The 21298-nt window shown below is 39.0% G+C and overlaps 1 protein-coding gene across 1 annotated transcript in view; it reads right to left on the bottom strand.

Annotated features, from left to right (window-relative positions):
• Window positions 1–3905: 3905 nt before the first annotated feature.
• Window positions 3906–21298, bottom strand: part of PCSK5 (proprotein convertase subtilisin/kexin type 5) — a 256533-nt gene continuing 239140 nt past the window's right edge. The window contains exons 28-37 of the mRNA XM_074811734.1: window positions 18242–18325; window positions 17517–17712; window positions 15047–15264; window positions 13795–14031; window positions 13072–13302; window positions 11286–11463; window positions 9883–10100; window positions 7652–7767; window positions 5896–6082; window positions 3906–5350 (exon numbers count right to left, since the gene is read on the bottom strand). Of these exons, the coding sequence (XP_074667835.1) occupies window positions 4947–5350; window positions 5896–6082; window positions 7652–7767; window positions 9883–10100; window positions 11286–11463; window positions 13072–13302; window positions 13795–14031; window positions 15047–15264; window positions 17517–17712; window positions 18242–18325 (2069 nt within the window). The 3' untranslated portion in view covers window positions 3906–4946. The remainder of the gene's footprint in view (window positions 5351–5895; window positions 6083–7651; window positions 7768–9882; window positions 10101–11285; window positions 11464–13071; window positions 13303–13794; window positions 14032–15046; window positions 15265–17516; window positions 17713–18241; window positions 18326–21298) is intronic.

Below are 21298 nucleotides of genomic sequence, written 5' to 3'. Positions count from 1 at the left end.
AAAAACGGAGCAAGAAAAGCAAGAACTATTTAGCATAATGGTTGTTAGTTAAGTTTAGCACCTGAACTCTTCCTGAAAAAGAAAATGTGCTTATCTAGTTGCTAACTATACAATATTAATGAGGAAGAATAAAAGAATGCTTATTTCCCTTTTTACTATTCAATTAAATATGTAATATAAACCTGCAAAGTCACACAAAGAGATTAGTACATCTGTTTTGTTTGTTAAGGTCTGAGAGGAGATGTCCCTCCATTGTAAACCTAAATCTGAAAAGGGGTGATGGGGAAAAAGTCATATTTAGTGCCTACTTTGTAACATATCTTTTCCAAGGGAAAAATTGTCTTTTGTCATGTTAACAATTAATAAAATCACAAGAGATATGGTAAAATCGGCCAACATGTGTTAGACAACTTCCTAGATATTTCTGGTCAGTAGGAACATACCATACCTACCTTGAAAGGAGAACAGAAGTTACATGTGCATATGTCTCCTATTAATTTTGCATCTTAACATTTATAAATGTGTCTAGTTCATTGCAAGTATGTCTGTGTACAGTCAGAATTTTTAATCATCTGTTGTTTGATATGATAGCTCATTGTTGTCATAAATATATGTACTAATTAGGAAAAAAAAAAACTGGACAAAAAATTCTTGAAGCCTTTCTATTTCAAAGTGCTTTTGAGCCATTTGTCACAATATCTTATGTACACATAAGAGGTTGAGGGGACATGAAAAATTGATAGTTCTAGTCTACTCTGAAAGATATTCTTCTGCCCTCACTACTGCCCCCACCCCAACAGGGACTTCAAGGAACATAGGTGACCTAGGCAAAATAGTGACTTACTATGCATAATCAGAATTTTTCTACAGGTAACTTTTGAAGTGGGAAATTTGATTGTAAAGAAAACATTTTTAATGCAAAAATATGTTTCTCTTGAAATGTTATTTTTAATGAGAAAACCAAATGCCTCAAAATATCCATTTGAAAGACTTCTGTGGTAACTTACACAATCAAGTTTATCATATTTTCATTCCTATGTTTGGTTTGAAATTTCACTCTCGGGTCCTTAGCCAGAAGTCCTTAATTGTTATACAAGACCCAGAGGCAAATATGTTGTATACCGTGAGAATGTAGTCTGATCAGGGAACGGCTTGTTGAGGAAGGAGTCTTGGGCCTCAAGACACTTGAAATGTAAGTCCTACAATCCACTTCCCTTCACCTTCTTTCTAGCAAAACTTCAGGGTAGAGAAAACATTTCCCTATTGTGATGGTTTAGCCTCTGCCAGGGTCTGAGACCACGCGGCTGCTGCCCCTCCCCCACAAAGGGAGTGAAATACAAAGTCCCGGGGCTGAGATAAGGAGAGGTTTAATACAACAGAGCAACAGCAACACAACAAACAGCAACAATAACAGTGATAACAATGAACAGAATAAAGTATATCTACCAATACAGGAGTGAGAGGAGCAGATGTATAAAACCACGCGCCCCGCGCTCCCGCGCCAGGATGTGACATCCGCATGGTATCTGAATAACCCAGCTAGAGCTCCCCCCCCCACTGCTGGGGAAACTTAACCCTATCCTGGTTAAACCAGGACACCTATTTACATAAACCCTGTGGAAAGAGGGGGTAAAGAACACTGGTAATGTACACTTTGCTTTGAAATCAAATTACTAGATTATATAAAAAGTAAGTGGGTGGTAAAACTATGCAGGAGATGTGATTTTTATGAGATCTTTTTGAAAGAGCTTTCCTACTGAAAGGGTAATGGGAGAGAGTTCCCTAGGAGATGGATAGAGAAAATACATGTAATTGATGAAGACTGAAGGACTTTGGAAACTCCATGGATGAGTGAGAGTAGCAAAGAAAGAGGTGCAGGGGGAAGGAAGGGCCTTGAGATGGAAAATAACTTGAGAAGCAAGCGGTGCCAAAGGTAACAAGAATTTGTGGCTGATTAAAAGAAAATTAATTAGAGAACAGTTGAATGGAAGAGATCCCATAGCAGCTTTGTTTTTGAAAGATACTTGTTTCCTTTGGGACAACTTTCTCACTATGGTGGGTGGAGGAGAAGGAAGGAGAAAGGAAAAGAATTGGCTTTGTGGCAACTAAGGTTTTGTGGAATTGAACAACTGTGAATTTGAATTTCTCTACCTTTTTTCCAGGACAGAGTGTAAAGGGCTTAGATACTAGAAGTCCATAATATAATCCAGAAAAGCAGCATTTCCTTTGTGTCTCTGCTCTCTGTATGTTTACTACTGGCTTCCTTGGTTGTACTCTGTTTTCCATGAAGTTTCTTTAGAAGTGTGACTCACTCATGAACGATTTTTCCCTTGCACCCGTTAACTGTTAAACTTTATTTTTCTTGGTGTTCTTGTGAGATCTTAGCAGGGAGTTTTAATTGTGAATGCTGTAAAAGTGATATGGCTCTGCAGGTCACTAAGTTGGGATCTCCTTGACCACTACTTTGAAACTTCTACTTAAAAAACCCCCCAAACCCAAACCTTTAATGCATTTCTCTTCCTCATATCATATACTTCTAACTTAATTTCATCAGTTATTTACCGTTCTCCTAAGAAGACTGGTTCACCTTCAAGGCTATTATCTGCCATTTTGTAAGACATGCAGCTTATCACCCTACCCATGCAGCATAAAATCATGCGTGCTGCTGCATGCATGCTGTCACCTCTTAAAAACAGGCTTATTTGAGCAGTCATTTGAATCCCTCCCAAAAAGCGCTACTTATTTGGTTGGAGATACTTTACCAGTACTGCTTCTCTCCTAACAAATTGTGTCTCAGTTTTGCCTGTGCAGCTTTAGGACTACAAGGAAGCACCCTTCTGCTTTTGATATCCAGGATCCCTGACTGCATGTGACAAAGTCTGAAAGCCAGAAGGAAAGTGTCAGACTGCAGAGCAGGAAGAATCAGAAGTGAAAGAATATGCAGCTGATAACTCAAAATGTGGTTTAAATGGTGTGCCTAAACCACAATAAAGAACCTCTGAAAAAATTGGCATTTGAGAAGAATTTGGAGTTGTTTTTTGGGTTTTTTTTGGGGGGCGGTGCATACTTAGAAATGCAAATTTGTTCCAGTCTGACTTGAACAAATTTAGACAAAATTCTTTTAAGGAACAGGTTTTCCAGAATGAGTACTTATTTGCATTTTTTGTTGTTTTTTTTTTTTTTACCATTCAGGTTAACTTTAAACTCAAGAAACTCTTTTCATAAAATGATGATGGAAGTTAGTCTGAGAGCCCATAAACAAAATGCTGATTACATCTATCACAGTGGTTTCAGACTGATCAGGCATAGCTATGATTAAGCCTTTGAAATGTCATTGTTATAAGCCATTAAGAACAATAACAAAGCATATTGTTAATCCAAACAAGTTTAGGAGAGTACAGGATAACACAGTGTCTTTCTTTCAGTACGACCTTTCAAACTGATTTTTCACTGTTCTTTTCCTCTTTCATTTTTTCAAAATTTCACCAAAGCAGAACTTGAATTAAAGTGACAGATAACATGCATCTTTCATAAGTACCTTACTATCATACAACTTTTGATAAATATAGGTTCTTTTTATGGCTTTTGTGAAGTCACATGACTTCTAATTCCTCTCTCTTATTGAAGGTGCAATGATTAAAAGATTGAAATTCAAAATGGAAGAAATAAACCTCTCCATAAAACTTCTTCAAACTTACAGATGCAACTATTCTGAGGTCTTTAGGAATACTTAATACAAAATATTCCTCTGAGGCATTGAGCCATAAATATTAGGGATTTTCACACAATTCATTTGAAGACACTACATTTAAGTGATTTGTAGTTCTAGAACAGCTTCTTACTGGAAATCTAAAGGGATTCTGAGAGTGAATGAAATTTGACAAATAACAGCGTTTTCAAGTCAGTTTTGTGCAAAGAATTTATTCTTTCACAACAGAGTGCCATAAAGAGTATCCTTTCCTTTAGTATGATAAATTATATTTCTGTAATAATCATTAAAAAATCACATTGCTGAGTTCCTTTAAGTTACATTAACAAATAAGTGATAATTATTCTCTTTGCCATTGTCTGAACATCCCGAGCCATTTACAACAGAAATGGAAAAGCTGCTTGAATAAATGTTCTGTATTTAAATCACTGAGAAGGTAGTTAAAGGGACAAAAGGAATCCTTTTTTTGTAGTAGTATATTTCCCTTTGCAGTAAACCCAGAAGTGTGTGTGTACAATGAAAGATTATTTGACAAACACCACAGTAGATTAATCAGAGGTTGATACCCAAATATTTTAGTCATGTTTCATACAAACTGTGAAGACAATATAGTTAACCTATGGTAGAGTCACAATCAGAAATCTTAAAATGTGATGTCATAGATGCACAATTTCACTGCGAAGTATGCTACAAGATTACAAGGAGGTCTGTGCTGACTTTAAGGAACATGGATGCACCAGATGATACCAACAAAGAAAATCTGGGTAAAGTCAGCAAACTTGCCTATTCTATTATGAATTGCTGAGTAACTGTAATCACAAAGTAGTAAACTACTGGCACCCTTTCCCAGTGGCATTCATCAGGTAGATAAATACACATCATCTGCACATTTCTAGTAGTGATTGGCAAGGTTCTCAATAAGTGTGTGTGCATGGTTTGAAGCAGAGTTAGTTGTAATGCACAGAAATACATATTGGGAAAGGATTTACTCGCCACACAAAAACACAGAAACATAATCTCTTAACCAGCCTACATCTGGAGTGCTACTTAAAAGCCTAGCAAGGATTTATGTAAAGCTTTAGGAAAAAAAGTTTTTAGAAACCATTCTGTTCTCACAATAACTGTTAGCTAAAATCTTGAGCTCAGCATGCTAAGAAGTAACTAAACATTCTTAACTAAATTGCTGTAATTTAATAGGAAAAGCAACAGAGCAGGAAATTAGTAAGTTGGTAAAGAGTTATCTAAATGAATAACTTTCATCATCATATTCCAGCTCATCTTCCTCGTCATCCTCCAAAAGTCCATATTTAAATTTGCGATAGACTGTGCCGTCCTGGCCCATATATACAATGTCATCTTCTTCATCATCATCTTCATTATCTCGATCTCTATACTCAATCACTTGATCTTCCTGGTAACTGAGACTTTCATGGTAGTTGCTCACATATGAAGGAAAGGCTTTGGAGTGATTTGTCAGCTTCTCATACCCACCTTTGTTGACAGGCTGGGTTTTGGCTCGTGATTTTCTCCAGATGAATACAATGGCTCCAATGACAAGGAGAAGCAAAATGCAGGTAATAACAAAGAAAGTAGTTTTGCTTTTGCTCTCGGCTGGCAAAGTGGTCCGTAATACACAGTCATCTACAACAGCAGGTAGAAAAACAAAAGATTAAATGAGCTTGTGTGCATGTGTATGGTGGTGGTGGTGGGGTATTTGTCTTAAAGAATCTATTACAATGTTTAGACCTGCTTATGTTTTTAAATGCATTTGACTAAATACCTTACTCTTCTAGGATCACCACTGTGATGGTATAAGGATGTAAGCAAGGCTGCTGGGATAGCTATGCTTTTTTATTAGATTAGAAATAATCAGAAAGAAGCAGAAAAGCTAACAGGTGCACAAACGCATTTTGACATGATGAGCTTAAAATGTAATGATTCAGATGGCTATCTATTGAAGCAAGCACTTCTCTGTCACGGAAAGAAGGTGGCATCTCCTGCATCAGTCGTGATTGCTGTTATTTGTGTAAAACCCTTCCTATTCTGGTGATGGAGCAGTAGAAACACCCTGTGTACCTGCAGCTCAGCAACTCATTTTTCCTCTGTTCCCCTTTTGATTTTTAAATGTCAGCCTAGTCAGTCATGAAGCCCTTCAGCACCATTACTGCTCTTCAGCACGGTCCTACCTTGTGTTTCATTGCAGTCGCAGCACTCTGGGGTGCCTGCCAGGTCAGGGTCACTGCAGCAGGGCAGACAGCGGCTGTCCTCCAGGTAAAGCTGCATGCTGGCTGGGCAGACCGTGCAGTTGAGAGGCCCAGGCCCCTTGCACTCAGTGCATGAGCTGTCACATCTTTCACACCTGGGCTCGTCCTCCTTCAGACACAGAACACAAGCAATGCACCTTTCATTTTATATTCTTTGGACCTGACTTGGCAGTTCTGTCCTGTCATTCACTGTTTGAGTAGTGATCTCTGGGCACCACAGATGTCATTGACAAAAATACAGTAGGGAGTAGGAAAAGTAAAATTTGGTTTGTATTTCCTGGACTCTCAGTGATCTGCTTGCAGGGAGTGGGGGAAGGTACTGTAGGAGCTTATAGATCTCACCTAGCTAGACAGCAAGAAAAAAATTCATTCAGAGTGTAAGCTCTTTGGCCAAAAAGTGAGTTTTTATTTTGCTAGTCCCATGCTAGCAGATCAGTGGTTCTTTGGCAGTAACGATGGTAAAGTGGCCTTCAAGAAGTGTACTCAAGAGTGTCATTAAAAGTAACTGTCATAGGAGAAACAACATGAAATATTCAGGGAAAAAAAAAGGTAGCTGAGAGAATGAATTTCCTTTCTAACTTGGGAAGGAGCAGAAATAAGGACTAAATCTGACTGGAAATTTTCTAGCAAAACAGATTTTTATTAGATCATGTTGGTTCTGTTTTACAGAAGCAACTTAGATTCAGATATGCTTCTCAAATTCCACATAGGTTTCTGGGAGCCTCTGTGTGCAACGACTACCAGAGATCATTGTTGTCACATCTACTTTGCAGAATGCTCTGAGTTGAGGTATCTCAGGGCTTCCAGTATTTGCAGTTCCTGGCCTATTGGGAAAAAAATGCTATTTTTCTGCCATAGGACCAGGACGCCATATCCACTGTGAGGATCTGGAAACTCCAATAACCTTTCATCAAACTTGCTGTCAGAGCGGCAAGGCTGCTTGTCCTGAATCAAAGAACCTGGGCAAGATGAGAGGGTCATAGCAAGGTCTAGTTTCTCAGAGTCAAAGCTCTTGCAAAGAACTGCAGAACCCTGTGGTCCCCAGGTCTTGGGCTATTTTCTCAGGCTCACAGTTACGGAGCAGCACTGCTAAGGGGATATTCCGGGCCAGAGACTCCAGGGTATGCAGCATCTTAGGCCAGCTGGCTTGCCTTGTTACAATATTCTTGAATAGACATCTTTGGAAGGCAATTGGTGTGGAAATCTGGAATCTGGAGTGCCCAGACTTGTGGCAAAGATCCAAACCTAATTGTGCTTCTACTCTACTAAATATACAGCTCTGTTAACTTCAGTCTGTCCCTCCATTAGAGGTTTATTCCAGCAGAGCTGTCGATCAGGAATGTGATGTGATTTCTCACACACAAAGCAGCAGAAATCTGTGGGAAATCTCAGTTATACTGGAAGAAAAAAATGCTCTATTACTAATATAGCTGATTTTGTTCACATGGCTTTGGTAGAGGCTTTGTGCCTTTACTTTTACTGGTAGAGGATTACTCTATAGTAGACAACCCCAGAAAGAGAAACAATGCTTCGTCTGGCAAGAGAAGAAAAAAGTAAGCATATTTAAAGGTAAACATCCTTGAAAACTCAGAGAAGAGCATTCTGTGTTGTTTGTGTTGCATTCAGAAGTTAAAGTTCAGCATACAAATCACAGAAGAAAATGCCTACAAATAGATACCTCTTGTCCTGGTGTCTCCTGGACTTTGTATTCACCTACAAAACAGTCTGAGTTGCACATTCCACCCAATAAACTGTAGCTCCATACACAAGATTTGCAGCTGAATGCTCCCTTCCCTAGAAAGGCAAATATAACAACAATATTACAACAGGAAAAATTGTCATCTAACTTAAAAATTATACTGACCACTGCTTCCAAAGAATAAGGTTATTTGTCAACACCAAGAATCAGCAGTGAGGAGTTCAACATGAGGAGGTTGGTATTACAGAAGAGCTTGGGCCTAGTCTTGAAGCTTTCTGTGCCCACAAAGTGTATTTCTTATGTGTTTTGATATTCATAAAAAGCTGATTTGGGAATTAGTTGTACAGGGAAGTTCTGACACCTTCGGGAAAATCAATTAGATCAGTGCAATGAAGTAAAATTGTGGGGAACCTTGGCCAAATGCTCTCCTTCACAAACCTTCACAATACTTGTTAGGCCTGCTAGCTAACCGTTTGCAAACCACAATGAATTAATGCTTATGTTTGAATAGCAAAATGAATTCTTCAGTTGCATAGGAAAAAAATTATTTGCTGTTTGCAAATAGAGCATCATATGCACTTTGTGTGTTGGAGACTCTTTCTGAAGACAAATGCTGCATGCAGTATTTCTGTGAAATGTTGAAGTGAATGGTTTGTCCTATATGTTAAGATGAACCTGTCCATTTCCCTGCAATTAGGCATTTTCTACCACTGTCTGAAAGGAAGAAAATGAAAATGCAAGTAGCTCATGTTAGCAGCAGTTAAACAGCTGAAGTTAACAACCTTCTATAAGCCAGTGAATTTACTAAGTGATTTTTCTGAGCAGTGCAGGGTTTGCTTTCCCGCTCTAGAGAAACAAGAGACACCACAATGCTTCTTTGGTCATACATCAGCAACGCAGATGCATTTCAGAACACCTGCAGGTTTGCTGTTTAGGAGGACTGGCTTGTGTCCAGAGACATCTTAGTGTCTCTGTAATCACGATAGAAAATCTGTGGTGTAGTATTTATCCCAAATAAAGCAAAAATCAGTAGAAATAGTCTGTAAATTAAAATGGCTATCTTTTTGTCCCAAATCCAATCCAAAATATTTCTGTTACTTGTTATAATATTGTTACATGGTTACATTTTAATAGTTCTTGAAGGTGTCTTCACTCTCAAGAGTTATTTCCACAATTTGATATATTGTTACATTGCAATTAGCCATCTGTGCTATCCAGTATATCCACTATCCAAAACAAATTTTGTATGTTACATGGTGTGGCCTAAGCTGCAGAGTGGCAGCTGTTAGCTATCATCTGATACTGTTCAGATAGAAAAGAACACCAAATAGGTCCAAGGGGAGTAATGCTGCTTGCTTCAGAATTGGATGAATTAGGAAAAAGAAGAATCTGAATACTTAAGTGTGTCTGAGAACAAAACAGATGGTCTCTCAAAGTTAACTTTGAAAAATACATAACTATATTAAAAGCAGCAGACACTGCTTTTTTTTGCCTTTTTTTTTTTTTTTTTTTTTTTTTCCCACCCAAAGATATGCTTTCTGGCTGTTTCTACTTTTTGCATTGCAGACTGTAAAGGTATGTGGTTGGATTTCAGTTACTTGGCTTTCACAGAATAACATATAGTAGGACAGCTCAAAGAATGAGATATTATTCAGTCATTGTCCAGTGTCTGTGCAAGAAACAAGGTCTGGCTCTGTAACCAACAGAGTCTTTTTTTTTTGAAGTTGATGAGCATCTTTATGAGAGGCCTGACTGATGGAAAATTCATTACTGTTGTCCATTTGTTTCCCTTCACTGACTTGGCACCGGGACTCAATCCCAGCCCTCCTCATGAGTGGCTGCCTTTATTCTTGTGCTCTGTGGCTGGAGGCAGACCTGTGGGGAACTTGACAGGAATTCATATCCTTGCTTTGATCTCCATCAGTCAGTACTCTAAAAATAAGGTGGCAGCATGGAGCAGCCAGTGAAACAAGTCACCTGGTGCCAGGGACCCCAGCAGCCCCAGGGACGGTCTGCATCACCCGCTGCAACTGCGAAGGTCATGCACAGGTTGGTAGTGCTGCGTGTGGTATGTCCCTTTGTGAAGTATTTCCAAATCTTGGAGCAGAGAGTTTAAAAAAGAAAAAAAAGGAGATGGCAGGTATTTTGATAATCCTTGGCAGGTGTTTTGATAACCCTTTTTTTGGTCAAAGCAGAGCATATGCTTTTACCTTCACAAGTTCGGCAAGAAGGGTGGCATCTTTCACAGATGTTGTTGTCCTTGCTTTCGTAGTAGTACTCAGGACAAGAGCTAACACATTCATTCTTGGAGCGCAACAGGTAGAAATACTTATCACAGAAAAGGCAGTCTGTGGGTCGAGGCCCCGTACACTCCTTACAACCCTTGTGGCATCTCTCACATGATCCAGTGGAGTTTTGTGCAAAATACCTGAAACAGATCAGATAGTCATGGCTTGACTAGTCAGTGCATAAGGCCCAGCAGAGACGGGAAAACCAGAACATCCTTCATCCTTAGCTTTTACTGTGATTACATCAATATATGAAAATGATATTGATGTGATCACAGTAATTATTTGCAATCTCAATGAAAATAGAATTAATTTTCTTTAATTCCTCTTGGCCATTTGAATTCAGCTATAAACCAAAAGTTTATTGTAAATTGAGGGTGTATAAAGCAAGGCTTTCTAAAATCTAGGGTGAATTCAGACACAAAGTAAGTATATATATAGTATATATAAATAGACAGGGCTCAGAAAACCTCAACTCTGTTTGGCACTGCAAGAGATATCCTGGAGATGTTTGTTAAGCACTGAATTCCTTACTGCTCCTGATGACCTGCTGTCAGATGGAAATTCAGAAATTTCATATTTCCTTTCAGTGCATAAACATGCTTAGCCGAAGGGTACCAGCAGAGAAACAGTATTCACCTAAGTTATGCTCTTAGGGAAAAAGAAGAATTGTTGCACTCTGGTTTTGTTGAGATGTGGTCATTACAGACTTCCAATTTAACGGGATGATAACTCAATTTAACAACCAGTGTGACAATAATGTACTGTAAAATGAAATGGACCCGAACCAGAAACTGTAGGTCCACTTCCCAAATGTGAATTTCTAAGACACATTCACAAGAATACACTGAATTCCCATTTTGAAATTAAATGGACTCATCTTAATGATCCATTAACATGTTCAACTGATCCATTATAAACATTCACTCAATGTAAAACAAAAGTAACTTCATCCAAACTTCAGGTTAAGCGGAGGCTGCAAGGGTGCTTGAAGAAGTTATGCAGCTTCCTGTGCTCAAGTGGATTAATGGATAACTATATTTATTCTGCTTCACACTGTTCTATATAAACATAACCTAAGAGCATCCTTGGAGTGTAAGAATGACCACACCACACCAAGCTGGCCCCAATTTGGGCATCAACTTTACAGTTTTCTACTGTGAGGAGAGGTTTTCTGCCACCTCCGTACTGGGACAACATAAGAATTTTTCACCTGAAAATAGAATTCAGTTCAATTTCACTCTGAAACAGAATAGGATGGAATGATCTAATTTGACAAAGCTCTCTCTGTGATGTAGCTCTTAGCTAAAGATCTTGGGTCTTACCCTGCTGGACACTGGTTTATGCATCCTTTCCCTTGTCTGTACCAGCCTGGTTTGCAGGAAAGGCACTGTGAGCTGTGTTTTCCAGTGCAAGTGACACAGGCGCTGTGGCATGGGGAACATTGTCCGTCATTGCTGTCAACATAATACCCATCTGGGCATGTTTCAACACAGGTTGTATCTGCACAGACAACAATGCAGAATAACACATCATACTGAGTATTTGCTGCTGTAAAACATCTCATACAGCTGTGCTAGAGCAAACTGTCTAACAGGAGATGCTTTTAGAGCATGTACCAGAACAAGAAAAGAGAATGTTGGCATATAATAATTATTTTTTTGTTTCTTCTAAGTCTTGTCAGTTCATTAGTCCTCATTTTTGCATTTTATGTACATTGGCATGCTCTTCAAAACAGCTAATTTTTTATCTCTGGGAAGTATAAATGCATAATACATAATAATGAACAGCAGCTGTGATTTTTTTCAGAATATACAAAAGAAGAAATAGTAATTAGGAAACTTTATATCTGCATTGCTATTTTCATTAGGTTTCACTCTAAGCACCAACCTCATTGCATTCTGTGTATATGATGAATCTGATGGTAAATATGAGTTTTAATAATGTTTGTTGGTCTTTGCCCCTGTGTGTGGCTGCTGCTTTATGTTACAGGAAAAAATGCCTGTAATGCTGCCAAATATACGAGGCACATCCCACTTTTTCAATGAAATTTCAGAGGGTCATTAGAATAGGAATCCTGAATGAGAAGTTAGGACTGATGCAACCAACTGCAAGTGCATCAAGCTAAGAGAGCCGTGATTACTCATTGATGGCTTATACTTACATCCAGCTTGTCTTTATAGTTTTGCTGCTCGGGTTGCAACTGGACAAAGGAAGAGAATTCCCCTTACTTCTATTTTACTTGAAATTCTTTTTCCACTCCAGAATGTTAATTTACATACTTCCACCAACTTTGCCAATTGTAATGGTGCAAAGCAGATGAGTGTGTTGATAAAAAACCAGGTCTGATGCAAGACCTCAGAAATTTAAGAATGCAAAATCCGCATCAGAATTAGACTCAAAAAGCTCAGGTTCATTTTTAATTTAGACTCTCTTTAGATTTTTCCTGCATGAAAGATAATTTTAATAAATTTTTCTCCTGATGATTTTCTAAACCTTTTGTTTGCTTTTTAAAGAATATGCAAAGAAGTAAAGTTTAAGTTCTGGGATTTTATAGTTTTTACCAATTTGTTTCTGAAACAATACAGTATTTTGCTCCAAAGTCCGAAAAGTAGTTTTGCACCTCAGCTTTTCACTAAATACTGACCTTCCATGAACAACTTTTTTACAGCTCTGCTTAAGTATTTCTTTGCTCATCAGATCTCTGAGGATTAAAGAAGCCAACATGAAAATGTGAGCTCTTTGTGTGTATATTAAAAAAAAAAAAAAAGGCTAAGGATATCCCACTTGTCTTTTTAAGTTTCTTGTTGGAAACAACAGGAACAGTACATACCAAGTACATGACACATACAAGTTTTGTTTAGCCATGGATTTTGTTGCTACTTAGAAGTACTGCTTTGGCCGCAGTGAGTGGCAAGCCCAGTCTCACAGAGTTTCCAGGTAGCCCTGCAGAAGTAATTATCTCTGCACAGGTTATCTACTTGTCAGGTAAACTTTTCAACATTTAGATTGGCTGAAGCAGCCCTAGATGTTTCATAAATGTGACAGAAACTTGCCTATTTCATGCTTTCAGTATAGAATAAGATCTAGAGGCAGGAGCAAGACACTTACTGAGAAGATAGTGGTTATTCGCACAGCTAAGACACTGGTGTTCAGTGGGTCCTGAGCAGTGGAAACATTTCTTATGACAAGGCTTGCAGGTCTGATTTTTCTCAATGTAGTACTCAGTGAGAGAGCAGTATCCAGATGCCACACAGTGCCCGTCATGGTTCAACATCAGGCCATTTCTGCAAGTAAGGCAGGCAGTGGAAGAAGAACAAGTCTGGCATGTCCTGTTGCATGCTGAAATGGACAAACAGTAGGAATGTCATAATTTCTTGTTGCATTTCAGATTATTGTTTCAGTTCTAATATTGCAAGGAGCAGCCATCTTCTCAGGATGAGAGGCTGAGGGAAACAGAGTGATAGCTCTGCTTCTGCATAGTCAAACTTTTTATTATTTTCAATCTTAACACAGGCAGTTACTTAGGTTTCCTTTTGCACTGACATAGCTTTTGCTGAGCAGTGGTTTTCAACGTACTGTCTCCAGCAATACTCAGTACTTTACCAGAGTGGTTACCCATAATATTAAACACATCTAGCTTTGCTACTTCCCTCTCGCCTTTCTCCAATTTTTGGTGTTCTAAGCTATACCTTATTTTTCTGCATTAGCTATCTCTTCCATTTCCAGGACATGGATAGTGACATTAGCCAGCACATGCAGATCTTTTGGGGAGAGCCTTAACCAGACCAACTTGTATCTCAATACCATTCTGGGGAAAACAACACTGCCAACCTTGACAGTCGTCAGTGGCTTCTTCATAGTAAGTCCCTTCAGGGCACTCTTCAAAACACATGCCACTGTAGAGGACAAAGAAGTCAATGGAGCACTGAGTGCAGTCGTCTGAGTCCGGCCCGTCACAATCCTTGCAGTCTGCATGGCAGGGAAAGCAGTGCTTGTCTTCAGCGTAGAAGTGAGAAGGGCACTCCTGCACACACTTCCCCTCGTGCAGGAAGAACTCATCCATGCACTCTGTAGAGGACAACAAACAACAGGTAAGCAAATGGGCAGGAAATTCTGACCTCTGTAAGTGAGGGAGTGAAGAAATCCTAGGACACCATAAATCCTGCAGTGCCTGTCGTAAGAGGAGGTAAGACAACAGCTTGGGAAGGTAGCGTTTCTTTTTCGACTCTTTCCCCTCCAAACTGCCCATAATGGCCCAACCTTCACACAGCATCTCCTGTGTTACTGAGAAGCAAAGTCACCTGTTCAGCTTTGCTGATATTAACCAAACCATGCTGCCACTGAAGATAGGTGGACTTCTGCTGAGATATATCTGCATTATGAACTTCCTGCAAAATCAGGGATGTCCACATCTGAAATTTTGTTTAGTTTATTATTAAAAGATGAATCTGGCTGGAATATGTGGACCTGAATGTTTGTCTTTGCATACAGCTGGGATTCAGCTGCTGATCTTATTATGAGTATTTGGTTTAATAGCTTTGTTTATGAGGGTTTTTTTTTTTTCATCCATTTTTAAGGTTCCAGAATGGCTTGCTCAATATTAACTATCATAGAAATTTTTGTGGACGCATTCAGACTCACTAGGATATCCAAGGCTTTCCTAATATGTTTCATTACAGAGATTTCATTCTCTACCGTGAGCAGACATTTGCAAAAATAGTAAAGAGATGTAAAGTTCAACCAAACTAGGAAAGAAACATTCTATATTTCACATTGATGTAAAAGTGTATGCAAGTGTTTAGGCATGGATACACTAGGTCAGAAATAGAATCAGACCAGTAGGAATCTCTGAAGGATGACAAGAACAGGCAAAGCAATGTGAAATCTTTACAGATTAATGCTTTAAATTGAGCCTTATCGTAGAGCACTGATTGCTTAGCCTCTATCTTAGAGATTAGCAATCATATAGACATCTCTTTTTAAATTTTTGCTCATTACAAAATTTCTTTTCAGATCTGTTTCTGTCAGTCTGTCTCTAGACAGATCCAGATAGATTTTAGCTAATTCCAGTTCTTTATAATACCTTTGCATGTTTGATTGTGAATGCACTCCTGACACATTTCAAGGCAGCGTTTGCAGATTCCTTCAGAGGGAAAGTGCTTCTCTGAACAGGTAGGTTTACATTTCCACTGCTCCAGAAGTAAAGGACTTTCACAGGACAGGCATTTGGTTGCACTTCCCATGCATGTCTTACAGGATCCACTGCATTCCTTGCAAGTCTTAGAATCATTAAAATATCCCCTATTGAATGAAAAAAAACATAAAGCAAACTGCTGGTCAATATATAGTTATCAGACAGTCCAGGCTATAAGAATTATGAGTATATATGAGACTTTCTGAGCACACACATTTCACTGGATCAAGTTAGTTTCTCACACAATTTGTTGCCCATCCTCCACTTACATCCCCTCTGCCTGTGAGCAGAAAATATGCGTGATTAGTGCTATGAAGGGAGTCTGCCCTTCCTTTGTTCTTGTACCTACTCTCTAAGGGATGTTAGACTTACTTTCTTGCCCATTTCCTGATTTCCCCCTTACATAAGATAGGAAGATCTATAATGTTTGGGAAAAGAAAGATACAATATCTAATCTTGCACAGCTGACCCTCAACAGTGATATCAGGGGAAGACAGAAATATAACCTCAGTGGCCCTAGAACGGAGAAAGAGAAGAGAAAACCCTGGAAGTGTGAAGGCTGGGAAGAATAAGGAGGGCTGGGATTAAAAAACCCCGACAAAACCAGGATGCTTAAGTAGTACCTGCGTTTAGTGACAGCAAGCTGGAGACAGTGAAAATGGAGCATGTTTTACTGGTATCCATGGTGTGAGAGCAACTGTAAACAACCATGGTTGGGACTATTAGCCATAAAGAAAATATAGCAAAAAATTGCACTTATATTTTGGAAGAGGGATAAAAGGAGAGGCTGGATGCAACCTGATCTGCCTACACTCTCAAAGCCAGAATGTTAGAAGGTGAAAGGACAAGCAGGTCCACATTTCAAGATGATTGCTAATCCATATGTATACAGCCATTGATAAAAACTAAGGAAGAAGTTGATATAGAAAGTAGCCCCAAAACATGTACTTCACATTAACAAGTTCATTCTTCCCTGTAGAGGGGTGCTTCTCCTTCCCTTCTTGGAGACAATTTTTCCAAAGAAAGGCTGAGGCCTTAGGAGCAAGGTTAGAGAAAAGATAGGAAGAGCTGTGCCTGCCATCTATTCTAATCTCCTTTTTTTCTCCTAACCTTTGTCATGCATCTATTTCTCACAGTCCTGTCTTCTCTTGTTCCAGTCTTGAGTACTCTGCTAGCCCAGTCTTTCAAAATCCTCTATCAGAAATTATCGGTGCAGCAAGTCTAACACTTTTCATCCCCTATAGCATATCCCCAAACTCAAAAAAACTCAAAAAGACAACTCATATAATCCTTTCCTCTAGTGGAGAGTAGTTATACCTCAAGAACTTTGTCTCAGAGGCTGAAACCAGAGTTTAACTCTAGTGGACTTTGCTGAATGATGTCTGGGAAGCCACTATTTATAGTCTAGAATTTGAAAAAAGGGCAATAATAAGAGCTGAAAAGACTAGTGATGTATGAAAAGGTTTAATTTTTTTACACTGACCCTGTGTCAGATACCTGTGGGAAATGAGTACTGAGAACATACATATTAATGCCAAAACATTATCTTTGCATGAATGCCACAATTAAAACTTGTTTCTGGACTAAAGTAGGCTTTAGTGCAATTAGTTTGCATTTACTCTGATGTTTGATGATCAGAATCTGTTCCACTGGTCCTTATTGACTTATTTGACAAAGTCGGCAAAGAATTTGTACTGATAGTAAGAAAAACAGGAGCTGCACATTTTTCTAAAGAGAAAGGTTAATGAAGCAAGATTTTCATACTGCATAGCACAGATTTTATGTGCATATATAGGTATGATAAACCCTGATGAAAAAATCACAGAAACAGGAGAATCTGATCTACTCAGGTGCCTGATCTAATACCCATCACAGTCAAATGGGAATCTTTCTTTCTGAATTCCGTTTATTACAGGAAAAAGTAAGTCAAAGAGAGAAACACATCACTAAGCACTATATTTCCATATCAGGACTCTGATAAATCCACTTTCTGGGTTCACACCCCTGCTCTGTACTACTTTGAGGAAGGAATGAGTTAGGAGAATGACTAGAGGCTTATTTTTCAGCCACCATAAAGAACCATCCTGAAGTACCATGGTTCTATTAAAGCCCATGGGAGCTGTGCCATCTGTCATAGGATATAATGTCCAGACTCAACTGCTGATTTTTCACTTTTTTTGTAAGCAAGACAACATGCTGTTTATTCAGTCCAGCTGAAAATTACTTTTGTCTTGTGGTAGTTTCTGGTAGCTTAAGTTACATTAAGGTCTCCCTTGAAAGGTTTATAATGGATCTGAACTTTAAAGAGAAGGAGCACAGTGAGAAAATAAGGAGCAGTCATCCAACAGGTGTTACTTACTCAGGGCATTCCTGTAAACATCTGCCTTTGTGGAGGAAGAGCGGCTGGTCCTGTTCAGCCTGACACTTCTGACAGTGCCAGTGGTCGGAGCACACCTCACAGCCATCCATGCACATCTCGCACTTTCCACTTGCAACGTTTCCAAAAGTTTTTTGAGGGCACAGAGAAACACAGATATCATGGATAAGAAACTTTCCTGGCAAAAGAGCAACCCAGGTGGGAAAAAGCACCAATTAGAAACATATTTAAAAGATTTCTGACTTGGAAGACTATAAAAAAAGCTTCCAACTTCCTCGAAATATATTTTTTTAATGCTTAAAAACATGAATAAAACATTCTTTAAGCCATTTGCCAAAGTAGTTTGTTCAACCTTCACTTAAATTTAAGGGTGGAAGGAATCATCAGGATTATCTAGTACATCTTCCTGAATAAATCCCTATTCAGTAGTTTCTGCATCATGTCTACAGCTTTTGATTGAAAAGAAAGAAAAGGAACAACAAGCATCTAACAATTTTTTGACCCATATTGCCAAGGGCATGTGCTTAATTCCTAGCTGATGCCTGACTTCAGCTGGTGATTATCTGATTACTTGATTATCTGCCTATGCTTTAAGCTGTCAGAGAACTTTCTAGTGACCATTGACAAAAACATTCCCTGGAAATGTGTAGGATACAGAATATTTTAACCTCTTGCAAAACTTACACAAAGAAGCTGAAGTCTCTTACCTTCTGGACATGAAGTACATATGTCAGCAGATTTCTCACAGGTCCTACATGAAGGATCACAGGACTGCAATTTTTTTTTTGCATCTGAGATGAAAGGAAAGTAAGTTCCATTTTTTTTACTGTCTTATAGGCTGGTTTTGCTCATTTCCCCTCCCTTTAGGGGAGCCATTTCCTATGGCTTTTTCTAAGCTGTTTTGAAAATGTACCTCTGTGAATTTTTGGAATTCACAAAGTTAAAGAACTTGATGATTGTGCTCAATTCCACTCTCTTAAATGGTGAGTTAAGAGTTGTATTAAAGGAAAATATATCCTGAGATTCACTAAGGCACTGTTCTGGACTGCTCATTTTGAATGAGAACAATAATCTAGTTTAATAATGTTAGTTTCAATGTAGTGGTCCAAAACTAAATCCAGATCTGTAATCCTAATAGATTACAAACAGAAAGAGCTAGAAAGTATGTAAATTTGGGGGACTTGGTGTAGTGTTTTCCTGGAGTTTTTGTGCTAGCTGGTTGCAGAGCAACATTACCGTGTAACTAAGGGAGAAAACTCTAGGAAGGAGAGGGAAATGAGTGCTTGGAAGGAAGAGCTGTTAAATACTTCTCCCCAAAACTATTGCCTGCTATTTCCCTCCAAAAGGAAGAGTCTGACATGTCAAATGGAGTTTTTATGCCTGTGGAAAACTAAGACTTTGGTTATGCTTTGCATAGACCTTATTCAATATGTTACTCAGCTCTGCATTTGAGGATCATACTTAATACAGAGAAAGTTTGTCATGCAATATAATAGGTACCATCATGCAGTTCTGTATTTTGATCCAAGCAGTTATAACAATGCGAAACGGGTATCTGATGAAAAAGTAATTGTGGGCCAGTGGACAGAAGACAGTAACCTTTTGATATTGCTGAAGATAAAAAATCAAAAAGAAATCAGAAATGGGTTGTAGATTGAGCTTTGCACCTGAGTTAGCACATCCAGCTCATCTTGCCAATTAAATGTGTATGATTCCTGTAAATCAATGGACTGGCTGACAGTATCCATTTGCCACATGCAGCATATCACTACACTTTTTTGTTCTGCCTGTTATAGCAAAGTAGTTAAAAAGGTTGACATTTTGAATGAAAGTCGTGAAAGTAAATGTTTCGGGTTAAAAACAGGATGGAGGAGATCAGGAGACTTATATAGAGCCCTTTCCCATAAAGGGAAATGGTGGGCATTTTATTAAGCAGAGAGACAGTAGAAAAGTGGGTAATGTGCATAACATGGCACAGGGGCAGAAGAAGGAGGAATAATAATGAAAATATTAATAATTATTATTTATAACTGTACTGCTAAATGAACTGAGCCATAGCTATCTCAGTGAAAGAAATTAGATCCACATTCAAGGTGGTCAGGAGACAATCTATAACAATATGTTACATCCATGTCTGACTCTACCAGCAGTTTAGAACATCTTAAAAACTCTCTGTGCTCAAATATCTCTCAATATGCTGTCCCTGGCTAGAAGAAGAACAACTCAGGAGTGTTCAGGGGCAGCACAACAGATCAAAACCTGGCTGTTTAACAGTAGAGCACTCAGCAAGGACATGATTAGTCATTCTTTCCAGGACTACTTGTGAGTACTACTTGCACAGGGTAGTGAAATCCTGTAGTGTTGCAACTCTTGCTAGTAACTAGGACAATATAAAGCAGCTCCAGATAGAGCAGAAGATTAGGAGAGTTTTCCTTGTCACCACCCCTCTGGCAACAGCATCTCTGCCCTCCCTGAACAAGGGCCCAAGAGTGTTTGCAGGGTCTAGGCACAGGTCATAGGATCCACAGGATAATGTATGCAACTGAAGAAAGCTGCACACTGTCAGGGTGAATGGGGCTTGTGACAGTCCAGACTGCAGGCTGGGTCTGACCAGTCTGAGGCCAACAGAACTATTAGACCCTTCTGCATATCCCAAAAGACAACAAAGAGCACTTTAGCATTGGCTTTAGTAGCCAGAAGTGTTGGTGCCCATGGTGAGTCAGAGACCTATCAAGAATGAAGACAGGTGGGACTATGACAGTGTTTCAGTAAGTGCCACCTGAAGGCAATTTTTAACTCCAAAGGTACAGAGGCCTTCTGGAGATAGAAAATGCCTGAAACTGAATTTTGAGATGTGCAACCTCAGTTGCTGCTAAACAGCTGACATAAAATCTCTGTGTTTGAGTATACAGGAAGGTTGTGTCACCTTTGTGACTTCATATTGACCACAGCTGAACCTAAGGGGTATAGTATCAGCTAATCATCAGTGTGCAAAAATGAAAATGTCTGGAAAAGCTCTTTGGAAAGATGAGAACAAGTGAGGAAGGTACAGAGTCCCTGGCTTGTGGAAGAAGAAAAGGTGGAAGTGATATATAAGCATTGGGGGCCAAAGAGGTGGAAGAAGAGGGATTTACTATTAAGTAATCTCTGAAGTTGCAGAGGTGGGAGGATAGCACAGGGGTAGATATTGATGAAGGACTGGAGAGACACAAGGAGACCTCAATGTGTGAAGTGACTTCAGTGCTACTTAAAGCAGCAATGAAATGCCCCATCGTCTGGTATCAGTATAACTGAGGTCTCAGGGCTGGGGCCCTTTGCAGTGAGGCTCCTGCTGCTGGGGAGGGAGTTGTCAAGTTCATTGAATATTTAGGGTGAAAGAAGATTTCTTGAAAAATCCTGATTAGGCTCTGTACTTTGCACTATCTATGTATAAGTTGTATATTTACAAATGGATTAATAGTTGTGTAATTTAGGGAGTGAAAAGCTACAAAGTAATTTTAAAATACCATTTTTAGTTGCCTGTGAATGTCATCCTTGAGGAGAACAAGCATTTTGTTCTGCTTTTCTTAGTCCTTTTTAGGTGTGTGGATGTGGTTATCTTGTAAGGCTTTCTACAATAGCAGATCCTGTGAGTTTAGATCCTTTCTGTCTCTTGCTGACATATTTTCTATGGCTTTTCTCTATGCTGAAGACCTATTGTCTATATTTCAGGTTACAACATGCTGTTCCAAGAGGATTCTAGTTCATTTAAATGAACTGAATGT

Source organism: Strix aluco, chromosome Z, assembly GCF_031877795.1.
Source record: "Strix aluco isolate bStrAlu1 chromosome Z, bStrAlu1.hap1, whole genome shotgun sequence".
NCBI classification, from domain to species: domain Eukaryota; kingdom Metazoa; phylum Chordata; class Aves; order Strigiformes; family Strigidae; genus Strix; species Strix aluco.
The sequence above is the reverse complement of the archived record's forward strand: the minus strand, read 5'-3'. Positions and strand labels throughout refer to the sequence as shown.